At 43.2% G+C, this 12,735-nt stretch overlaps 1 protein-coding gene across 2 annotated transcripts; it reads left to right on the top strand.

The window, feature by feature from the left end:
- Positions 1-6,259: 6,259 nt before the first annotated feature.
- Positions 6,260-9,473, top strand: LOC115207147 (regulator of G-protein signaling 4-like). 2 transcript variants are annotated; one of them, XM_029774130.1, is made up of 5 exons: positions 6,260-6,558; positions 8,147-8,215; positions 8,397-8,449; positions 8,573-8,736; positions 9,005-9,473. In XM_029774130.1, the coding sequence occupies exons 1-5, from the start codon at positions 6,515-6,517 to the stop codon at positions 9,170-9,172; spliced, it is 498 nt and encodes a 165-aa protein (XP_029629990.1). In that variant the 5' UTR covers positions 6,260-6,514; the 3' UTR covers positions 9,173-9,473. The 2 variants fall into 2 exon arrangements, with proteins under 2 accessions (XP_029629990.1, XP_029629991.1); XM_029774131.1 differs by having other exon boundaries at positions 6,488-6,570.
- Positions 9,474-12,735: the final 3,262 nt, after the last annotated feature.

Genomic DNA, 12,735 nt, shown 5'->3' on the forward strand with positions numbered 1-12,735 from the left:
ACCTGTTACAACTATTCACACCTGTTACAACTATTCACACCTGTTACAACTAGTCACACCTGTTACAACCACTCACACCTGTTACAACTAGTCACACCTGTTACAACTAGTCACACCTGTTACAACTACTCACACCTGTTCCAACTAGTCACACCTGTTACAACTAGTCACACCTGTTACAACTAGTCACACCTGTTACAACTAGTCACACCTGTTACAACTACTCACACCTGTTAAACTAGTCACACCTGTTACAACCACTCACACCTGTTACAACTAGTCACACCTGTTACAACTAGTCACACCTGTTACAACTATTCACACCTGTTCCAACTAGTCACACCTGTTACAACTACTCACACCTGTTACAACCAGTCACACCTGTTACAACTAGTCACACCTGTTACAACCACTCACACCTGTTACAACTAGTCACACCTGTTACAACTAGTCACACCTGTTACAACTACTCACACCTGTTCCAACTAGTCACACCTGTTACAACTAGTCACACCTGTTACAACTAGTCACACCTGTTACAACTAGTCACACCTGTTACAACTACTCACACCTGTTAAACTAGTCACACCTGTTACAACCACTCACACCTGTTACAACTAGTCACACCTGTTACAACTAGTCACACCTGTTACAACTATTCACACCTGTTCCAACTAGTCACACCTGTTACAACTACTCACACCTGTTCCAACTAGTCACACCTGTTACAACTACTCACACCTGTTACAACTACTCACACCTGTTACAACCACTCACACCTGTTACAACTAGTCACACCTGTTACAACTAGTCACACCTGTTACAACTAGTCACACCTGTTACAACTATTCACACCTGTTACAACTACTCACACCTGTTACAACTATTCACACCTGTTACAACTAGTCACACCTGTTACAACTACTCACACCTGTTACAACTATTCACACCTGTTTCAACTATTCACACCTGTTACAACTAGTCACACCTGTTTCAACTATTCACACCTGTTACAACTACTCACACCTGTTACAACTAGTCACACCTGTTACAACTAGTCACACCTGTTACAACTAGTCACACCTGTTTCAACTATTCACACCTGTTACAACTAGTCACACCTGTTACAACTATTCACACCTGTTACAACTAGTCACACCTGTTTCAACTAGTCACACCTGTTACAACTAGTCACACCTGTTACAACTAGTCACACCTGTTACAACCACTCACACCTGTTACAACTATTCACACCTGTTACAACTAGTCACACCTGTTACAACTAGTCACACCTGTTCCAACTAGTCACACCTGTTACAACTAGTCACACCTGTTACAACCACTCACACCTGTTACAACTATTCACACCTGTTACAACTATTCACACCTGTTACAACTAGTCACACCTGTTACAACTACTCACACCTGTTACAACTACTCACACCTGTTACAAATAGTCACACCTGTTACAACTAGTCACACCTGTTACAACTAGTCACACCTGTTACAACTAGTCACACCTGTTACAACTACTCACACCTGTTACAACTAGTCACACCTGTTACAACTAGTCACACCTGTTACAACCACTCACACCTGTTACAACTAGTCACACCTGTTACAACTAGTCACACCTGTTACAACTAGTCACACCTGTTACAACTAGTCACACCTGTTACAACTACTCACACCTGTTACAACTACTCACACCTGTTACAAATAGTCACACCTGTTACAACTACTCACACCTGTTACAACTAGTCACACCTGTTACAACTAGTCACACCTGTTACAACCACTCACACCTGTTACAACTAGTCACACCTGTTACAACTAGTCACACCTGTTACAACTAGTCACACCTGTTACAACTAGTCACACCTGTTACAACTACTCACACCTGTTAAACTAGTCACACCTGTTACAACCACTCACACCTGTTACAACTAGTCACACCTGTTACAACTAGTCACACCTGTTACAACTATTCACACCTGTTCCAACTAGTCACACCTGTTACAACTACTCACACCTGTTCCAACTAGTCACACCTGTTACAACTACTCACACCTGTTACAACTACTCACACCTGTTACAACCACTCACACCTGTTACAACTAGTCACACCTGTTACAACTAGTCACACCTGTTACAACTAGTCACACCTGTTACAACTATTCACACCTGTTACAACTACTCACACCTGTTACAACTATTCACACCTGTTACAACTAGTCACACCTGTTACAACTAGTCACACCTGTTACAACCAGTCACACCTGTTACAACTAGTCACACCTGTTCCAACTAGTCACACCTGTTACAACTATTCACACCTGTTTCAACTATTCACACCTGTTACAACTAGTCACACCTGTTTCAACTATTCACACCTGTTACAACTACTCACACCTGTTACAACTAGTCACACCTGTTACAACTAGTCACACCTGTTACAACTAGTCACACCTGTTTCAACTATTCACACCTGTTACAACTAGTCACACCTGTTACAACTACTCACACCTGTTACAACTAGTCACACCTGTTTCAACTATTCACACCTGTTACAACTAGTCACACCTGTTTCAACTAGTCACACCTGTTGCAACTATTCACACCTGTTACAACTAGTCACACCTGTTACAACTAGTCACACCTGTTCCAACTATTCACACCTGTTACAACTAGTCACACCTGTTTCAACTAGTCACACCTGTTACAACTATTCACACCTGTTACAACTAGTCACACCTGTTACAACTAGTCACACCTGTTACAACTATTCACACCTGTTACAACTAGTCACACCTGTTTCAACTAGTCACACCTGTTACAACTAGTCACACCTGTTACAACTAGTCACACCTGTTAAACTAGTCACACCTGTTCCAACTAGTCACACCTGTTACAACCACTCACACCTGTTACAACTATTCACACCTGTTACAACTATTCACACCTGTTACAACTAGTCACACCTGTTACAACTACTCACACCTGTTACAACTACTCACACCTGTTACAAATAGTCACACCTGTTACAACTACTCACACCTGTTACAACTAGTCACACCTGTTACAACTAGTCACACCTGTTACAACTACTCACACCTGTTACAACTAGTCACACCTGTTACAACTAGTCACACCTGTTACAACCACTCACACCTGTTACAACTAGTCACACCTGTTACAACTAGTCACACCTGTTACAACTAGTCACACCTGTTACAACTAGTCACACCTGTTACAACTACTCACACCTGTTAAACTAGTCACACCTGTTACAACTAGTCACACCTGTTACAACCACTCACACCTGTTACAACTAGTCACACCTGTTACAACTAGTCACACCTGTTAAACTAGTCACACCTGTTACAACTAGTCACACCTGTTACAACTAGTCACACCTGTTACAACTAGTCACACCTGTTAAACTAGTCACACCTGTTACAACTATTCACACCTGTTACAACTAGTCACACCTGTTACAACTATTCACACCTGTTCCAACTAGTCACACCTGGCTCTCTCTCTCTCTGTCTCTCTCTTTCTCTCTCTTGTTTTCACACACATATGTTATGTTCTATCCTCATGGGGACCTAAAATGTATTTCCATTCAAAATCCAATTTTCCCTAACCCCTAATCCAAAACCCTAAACCTAACTCCTAACCCCTAACCCCTTACCCTAATTCTAACCCTAACCCCTAACCCAAAACCCTAAACCTAATTCCTAACCCCTAACCCCTTACCCTAATTCTAACCCTAACCCCTAACCCAAAACCCTAAACCTAATTCCTAACCCCTAACCCCTTACCCTAATTCTAACCCTAACCCCTAATCCAAAACCCTAAACCTAACTCCTAACCCCTAACCCCTTACCCTAATTCTAACCCTAACCCCTAACCCAAAACCCTAAACCTAATTCCTAACCCCTAACCCCTTACCCTAATTCTAACCCTAACCCCTAACCCAAAACCCTAAACCTAACTCCTAACCCCTAACCCCTTACCCTAATTCTAACCCCTAACCCCAAACACTAAACCTAACTCCTAACCCCTTACCCTAATTCTAACCCGTAACCCAAAACCTAACCCTACCCCACCAACCCCTTACCCTAATTCTAACCCTAACCCCTAAACTTAAAATAGCCTTTGTCATAATGGGGAAGTGGGAAATCTCCCCACAAACCAAGCTGCACGTACGCAAACACGCACGCACGCACGCACACACACACACACACACACACACACACACACACACACACACACACACACACACACACACACACACACACACACACACTTTCCATAGTTGGAGTGGTGAGGCCAGGTATCACCTGTTCATCTGTCATCACCCCTCTCTCTGGTGAATGGGCTTTTCCCATCACACTGGTTGGTTGGCTGAGAAGTGAGAACACACACGCTGACAGACTGGCCATTCGATCTCTGACACACACACACTGTCTCCTGATTACCTCATTGTGTGTGCTGGCCCGTTTTTCTTTTCCCGGTGCTAACGCTTCCGGTACATTAACGGCCAGGTGTTGTCGGAGCACACGCACAGCTCCTCTCTTACATTACCCTCCATCTCTCCCCCATCCCTCCATCTCTCCCCCATCCCTCCATCTCTCCCCCATCCCTCCACCTCTCCCCCATCCCTCCATCTCTCCCCATCCCTCCATCTCTCCCCCATCTCTCCCCAAATCCCTCCATCTCTCCCCCATCCATCCACCTCTCCCCATCCATCCATCTCTCCCCCATTCCTCCATCTCTCCCCCATCCCTCCATCTCTCCCCATCCCTCCATCTCTCCATCTCTCCCCATCCCTCCATCTCTCCATCTCTCCCCATCTCTCCCCCATCCCTCCATCTCTCCCCCATCCCTCCATCTACCTCTCCCCATCCCTCCATCTCTCCCCCATCCCTCCATCTCTCCCCCATCCCTCCATCTCTCCCCCATCCCTCCATCTCTCCCCCATCCCTCCATCTCTCCCCCATCCATCCACCTCTCCCCCATCCCTCCATCTCTCCCCCATCCATCCATCTCTCCCCCATCCATCCACCTCTCCCCCATCCCTCCATCTCTCCCCCATCCCTCCATCTCTCCCCCATCCCTCCATCTCTCCCCCATCCCTCCACCTCTCCCCCATCCCTCCATCTCTCCCCATCCCTCCATCTCTCCCCCATCTCTCCCCAAATCCCTCCATCTCTCCCCCATCCATCCACCTCTCCCCATCCATCCATCTCTCCCCCATCCCTCCATCTCTCCCCCATCCCTCCATCTCTCCCCATCCCTCCATCTCTCCATCTCTCCCCATCCCTCCATCTCTCCATCTCTCCCCATCTCTCCCCCATCCCTCCATCTCTCCCCCATCCCTCCATCTACCTCTCCCCATCCCTCCATCCCTCCATCTCTCCCCCATCCCTCCATCTCTCCCCCATCCCTCCATCTCTCCCCCATCCCTCCATCTCTCCCCCATCCATCCACCTCTCCCCCATCCCTCCATCTCTCCCCCATCCCTCCATCTCTCCCCCATCCATCCACCTCTCCCCCATCCCTCCATCTCTCCCCCATCCCTCCATCTCTCCCCCATCCATCCACCTCTCCCCATCCCTCCATCTCTCCCCATCCCTCCATCTCTCCCCCATCTCTCCCCAAATCCCTCCATCTCTCCCCCATCCATCCACCTCTCCCCCATCCCTCCATCTCTCCCCCATCCCTCCATCTCTCCCCCATCCATCCACCTCTCCCCCATCTCTCCATCTCTCCCCCATCTCTCCCCAAATCCCTCCACCTCTCCCCCATCCCTCCATCTCTCCCCCATCCATCCACCTCTCCCCCATGCCTCCATCTCTCCCCCATCTCTCCCCAAATCCCTCCATCTCTCCCCCATCCCTCCATCTCTCCCCCATCCATCCATCTCTCCCCATCCCTCCATCTCTCCCCCATCCCTCCATCTCTCCCCCATCTCTCCCCCATCCCTCCACCTCTCCCCCATCCCTCCATCTCTCCCCATTCCTCCATCTCTCCCCCATCCCTCCATCTCTCCCCCATCCCTCCATCTCTCCCCCATCCCTCCATCTCTCCCCCATCCCTCCATCTCTCCCCATCCCTCCATCTCTCCCCATCCCTCCATCTCTCCCCCATCCCTCCATCTCTCCCCCATCCCTCCATCTCTCCCCCATCCCTCCATCTCTCCCCCATTCCTCCATCTCTCCCCCATCCCTCCATCTCTCCCCCATCCCTCCATCTCTCCCCCATCACTCCATCCTCCTCCCTCATTCTGTTCTCTGATGTGTGGTAGATTAACATGTGTGATAAGCAGGTATATTAAAGGGACTGATACACTGTAGGGAGTTAGTTTGTGCACAGACACAGGACAGGAAGGAGCACACAACAGGACAGGAAGGAGCACACAACAGGACAGGAAGGAGCACACATCAGAATACAACAGCCGGTTTCACATTTTTTGTTTGTTTCATTCATTTTCTTCCCACATTTTAAAATGTGTAAAGGACTGTCCTCCCTTCCCTCGTCATGCTTGGAGAAGTGAGTATGGAAGTATGTAGTATTGTATGTAGTGTGTAGTATGAAATGTGTACCACAGGAGGTTGGCACCTTAGTTGGGGAGGACAGGGCTCGTGGTAATGGCTGAAGTGGAACTAGTGGAATGGTATCAAATACATCAGACACATGGTTTCATGCCATTCCATTTATTCTGTTCCAGCCATGACCATGAGCCGTCCTCCCCTCAGCAGCCTCCACTGGTATGTTGTGTGTATTGTGTAGTGTGTAGTATGTATTGTGTAGTATGGATTGTGTCGTGTGTAGTATGTAGTGTGTAGTATGGATTGTGTAGTATGGATTGTGTAGTGTGTAGTATGTATTGTGTAGTGTGTAGTATGTATTGTGTAGCATGTATTGTGTAGTATGTAGCATGTATTGTGTAGTGTGTAGTATGTATTGTGTAGTGTGTAGTATGTATTGTGTAGTATGTAGTATGTATTGTGTAGTATGTATTGTGTAGTATGTCGTGTGTAGTATGTATTGTGTAGTGTGTAGTATGTTGTATGTATTGTGTAGTATGTATTGTGTAGTGTGTAGTATGTAGAATGTAGTGTGTAGTATGTAGTGTGTAGTGTGTAGTATGTAGTGTGTAGTGTGTAGTATGTAGTATGTATTGTGTAGTGTGTAGTATGTAGTGTGTAGTTTGTAGTATGTATTGTGTAGTGTGTAGTATGTACTGTGTAGTATGTAGTATGTATTGTGTAGTATGTATTGTGTAGTGTGTAGTATGTATTGTGTAGTATGTATTGTGTAGTGTGTAGTATGTATTGTGTAGTGTGTAGTATATATTGTGTAGTATGTATTGTGTAGTGTGTAGTATGTATTGTGTAGTGTGTAGTATGTATTGTGTAGTATGTATTGTGTAGTATGTATTGTGTAGTGTGTAGTATGTATTGTGTAGTATGTATTGTGTAGTATGTATTGTGTAGTGTGTAGTATGTATTGTGTAGTGTGTAGTGTTTATTGTGTAGTATGTAGTAGCTCAGTTGGTAGAGCATGGTGTTTGCAACGCCAGGGTTGTGGGTTCGATTCCCACGGGGGGCCAGTATGGGGGAAAAAAAATAAAAATGTATGAAATGTATGCATTCACTACTGTCAGTCGCTCTGGATAAGAGCGTCTGCTAAAATGTGTAGTATGTATTGTCTAGTGTGTGAGGATGCGTCATAGTTTCTAAAGAGAGACCGGTGTGTTTTGTCGAAGCAGAAGGTTTTTAAAATTTTTATTTAACTAGGCAAGTCAGTTAAGAACAAATTCTTATTTACAATGACAGCCTAGGAACAGTGGGTTAACTGCCTGTTCAGGGGCAGAACGACAGATTGTCGAATCAGAAGGTTGATGTGATTGTCGAAGCAGAAGGTTGATGTGATTGTCGAAGCAGAAGGTTGATGTGATTGTCGAAGCAGAAGGTTGATGTGATTGTCGAAGCAGAAGGTTGATGTGATTGTCGAAGCAGAAGGTTGTTGGAATTGTTGAAGCAGAAGGTTGTTGGAATTGTCAAATCAGAAGATTGATGTGATTAGACCTCTAGATATAGAGCACAAACTAAATGTGTGTGTGTGTGTGTTCCAGAGCAAAGGGGATGCGGGTGAAGTTGAGTCACCTGGCTGACAAACAGGAGTGGACACATCACAAACACAGGTAACCTGTCCGTCCGTCCGTCCGTCCGTCCGTCCGTCCACCATTCTACACCAGTAAGCTACTGCAGTCTTGAGTCACGTCAGGAACTGTGGGTTGTTTAACTGAGAAAAGTGATAATTTTCATCAGAGCTTCTCCCTAATCTCTATCTTTCTCTCCATAACCTCATGACTCTTCTAAAAGGGTCCATGAGGACAGGACTCTTCAGGATCTGGAGTCTCTACTCAACAGCAAGAGTAAGATCTAGTCCATCTCTTTCCTCTCTCCTTCTCTTCTCTATCCTCTCTCTCTCTAATTACACTGATACGTTTCCGTGGCAATGTATAGTTTGACTTGTTGAAATGCCCCCCCCCTCCCAGTTGGCCAGAAAGCTTTCCTCTGGTTCCTGCAGTCTGAGTTCAGTGAGGAGAACCTGCAGTTCTGGTTGGCCTGTGAGGAGTACAGGGTTACCCCCCCATGGCAGCAGGGGGCCAAGGCCCAGTCTATGTACTGCCAGTACATCAACCCTGGTTCACCACAGGAGGTAGGTGTAGTGTTGTGTAGATGCTGTCTAAATGTATATACATTTTACAGACATTGTATAGATGTTGTTGGAAGGTTGTATAGACATTGCTTGAATGTTGTAGAAGTAAGTAAGCCTTGTCTGAGCCAGAACAGTCCAGAGGGGCAAGAGCCCCCCATTTCTCATATTTCTGTAGCTTAAGGAAGCTTGATGTAAAGTACACCCCCTGGACAGGATGCTAGTAAACGTTGTACAGGCGTTGTCTGAACATTGTGTGTGTTGTTGCCAGGTGAACCTGGATGCTGAGACAAGGGAGGCTCTACTGAGAGTGATGGAGGAGCCTGCAGGCGACACATTCCACGAGGCCCAACAACACGTCTACCACCTGATGGCCAAAGACTCTTATCCTCGCTTCCTGCGCTCCCCACACTGCCTGGAGGCCCTTAGGGTTCCTTAGATGTTCTACAGTGCCACCTGCTGCCCCGGTGGACCACACAACACAACAACAAGCTGTGTTTTATAACTACATTAGAATTGATATCATTTATATTTATACTCAAGTCTTAGTTGACACTCATATGTGAGTTGTAAGATGTTTGTGTTTATCATAACTATGGTATATGTCCATGTAGTTCTTAATCAAGTGTTTTGACAGGAAATGAGATCATGAGTATTCTAGTCAAATCGGTCACATACACATATTTAGCAGATGTTATTGGTCCATACACATATTTAGCAGATGTTATTGGTCACATACACATATTTAGCAGATGTTATTGGTCACATACACATATTTAGCAGATGTTATTGGTCCATACACATATTTAGCAGATGTTACTGGTCCATACACATATTTAGCAGATGTTACTGGTCCATACACATATTTAGCAGATGTTACTGGTCCATACACATATTTAGCAGGTGTTACTGGTCCATACACATATTTAGCAGGTGTTATTGGTCCATACACATATTTAGCAGATGTTACTGGTCCATACACATATTTAGCAGATGTTATTGGTCACATACACATATTTAGCAGATGTTATTGGTCCATACACATATTTAGCAGATGTTATTGGTCCATACACATATTTAGCAGATGTTACTGGTCCATACACATATTTAGCAGATGTTATTGGTCCATACACATATTTAGCAGATGTTATTGGTCCATACACATATTTAGCAGATGTTACTGGTCCATACACATATTTAGCAGATGTTATTGGTCCATACACATATTTAGCAGATGTTACTGGTCCATACACATATTTAGCAGATGTTACTGGTCCATACACATATTTAGCAGGTGTTATTGGTCCATACACATATTTAGCAGATGTTACTGGTCCATACACATATTTAGCAGATGTTATTGGTCACATACACATATTTAGCAGGTGTTATTGGTCACATACACATATTTAGCAGGTGTTATTGGTCACATACACATATTTAGCAGATGTTATTGGTCACATACACATATTTAGCAGGTGTTATTGGTCCATACACATATTTAGCAGATGTTATTGGTCCATACACATATTTAGCAGGTGTTACTGGTCCATACACATATTTAGCAGATGTTATTGGTCACGTACACATATTTAGCAGGTGTTATTGGTCCATACACATATTTAGCAGATGTTACTGGTCCATACACATATTAAGCAGATGTTATTGGTCACATACACATATTTAGCAGATGTTATTGGTCCATACACATATTTAGCAGATGTTATTGGTCACATACACATATTTAGCAGATGTTACTGGTCCATACACATATTTAGCAGATGTTATTGGTCACATACACATATTTAGCAGATGTTACTGGTCCATACACATATTTAGCAGGTGTTACTGGTCCATACACATATTTAGCAGGTGTTATTGGTCCATACACATATTTAGCAGATGTTACTGGTCCATACACATATTTAGCAGATGTTATTGGTCCATACACATATTTAGCAGGTGTTATTGGTCCATACACATATTTAGCAGATGTTACTGGTCCATACACATATTTAGCAGATGTTATTGGTCACATACACATATTTAGCAGATGTTATTGGTCCATACACATATTTAGCAGATGTTATTGGTCACATACACATATTTAGCAGATGTTACTGGTCCATACACATATTTAGCAGATGTTATTGGTCACATACACATATTTAGCAGATGTTACTGGTCCATACACATATTTAGCAGATGTTACTGGTCCATACACATATTTAGCAGATGTTATTGGTCCATACACATATTTAGCAGATGTTACTGGTCCATACACATATTTAGCAGATGTTATTGGTCCATACACATATTTAGCAGATGTTATTGGTCACATACACATATTTAGCAGATGTTATTGGTCACATACACATATTTAGCAGATGTTATTGATCCATACACATATTAGGCAGATGTTATTGGTCACATACACATATTTAGCAGATGTTATTGGTCCATACACATATTTAGCAGATGTTATTGGTCACATACACATATTTAGCAGATGTTATTGGTCACATACACATATTTAGCAGATGTTATTGGTCCATACACATATTTAGCAGATGTTATTGGTCACATACACATATTTAGCAGATGTTATTGGTCCATACACATATTTAGCAGATGTTATTGGTCACATACACATATTTAGCAGATGTTATTGGTCCATACACATATTTAGCAGATGTTATTGGTCCATACACATATTTAGCAGATGTTACTGGTCCATACACATATTTAGCAGGTGTTATTGGTCCATACACATATTTAGCAGATGTTACTGGTCCATACACATATTTAGCAGATGTTACTGGTCCATACACATATTTAGCAGATGTTACTGGTCCATACACATATTTAGCAGATGTTACTGGTCCATACACATATTTAGCAGATGTTACTGGTCCATACACATATTTAGCAGATGTTATTGGTCACATACACATATTTAGCAGATGTTATTGGTCACATACACATATTTAGCAGATGTTATTGGTCCATACACATATTTAGCAGATGTTACTGGTCCATACACATATTTAGCAGATGTTACTGGTCCATACACATATTTAGCAGATGTTACTGGTCCATACACATATTTAGCAGGTGTTACTGGTCCATACACATATTTAGCAGGTGTTATTGGTCCATACACATATTTAGCAGATGTTACTGGTCCATACACATATTTAGCAGATGTTATTGGTCACATACACATATTTAGCAGATGTTATTGGTCCATACACATATTTAGCAGATGTTATTGGTCCATACACATATTTAGCAGATGTTACTGGTCCATACACATATTTAGCAGATGTTATTGGTCCATACACATATTTAGCAGATGTTATTGGTCCATACACATATTTAGCAGATGTTACTGGTCCATACACATATTTAGCAGATGTTATTGGTCCATACACATATTTAGCAGATGTTACTGGTCCATACACATATTTAGCAGATGTTACTGGTCCATACACATATTTAGCAGGTGTTATTGGTCCATACACATATTTAGCAGATGTTACTGGTCCATACACATATTTAGCAGATGTTATTGGTCACATACACATATTTAGCAGGTGTTATTGGTCACATACACATATTTAGCAGGTGTTATTGGTCACATACACATATTTAGCAGATGTTATTGGTCACATACACATATTTAGCAGGTGTTATTGGTCCATACACATATTTAGCAGATGTTATTGGTCCATACACATATTTAGCAGGTGTTACTGGTCCATACACATATTTAGCAGATGTTATTGGTCACGTACACATATTTAGCAGGTGTTATTGGTCCATACACATATTTAGCAGATGTTACTGGTCCATACACATATTTAGCAGATGTTATTGGTCACATACACATATTTAGCAGATGTTATTGGTCCATACACATATTTAGCAGATGTTATTGGTCACATACACATATTTAGCAGATGTTACTGGTCCATACACATATTTAGCAGATGTTATTGG

The sequence above is a fragment of the Salmo trutta genome, chromosome 14, assembly GCF_901001165.1.
Source record: "Salmo trutta chromosome 14, fSalTru1.1, whole genome shotgun sequence".
Lineage (NCBI taxonomy): Eukaryota > Metazoa > Chordata > Actinopteri > Salmoniformes > Salmonidae > Salmo > Salmo trutta.

Excerpts from the sequence above, each read along its gene's own strand:
- LOC115207147 (XM_029774130.1), top strand. The coding sequence starts at position 6,515 with ATGTGTAAAGGACTGTCCTCCCTTCCCTCGTCATGCTTGGAGAA. Across the intron at positions 8,450-8,572 it reads GTCTCTACTCAACAGCAAGA|TTGGCCAGAAAGCTTTCCTC; the intron begins GTAAGATCTAGT and ends CCCCCCTCCCAG. Across the intron at positions 8,737-9,004 it reads ACCCTGGTTCACCACAGGAG|GTGAACCTGGATGCTGAGAC; the intron begins GTAGGTGTAGTG and ends TGTTGTTGCCAG.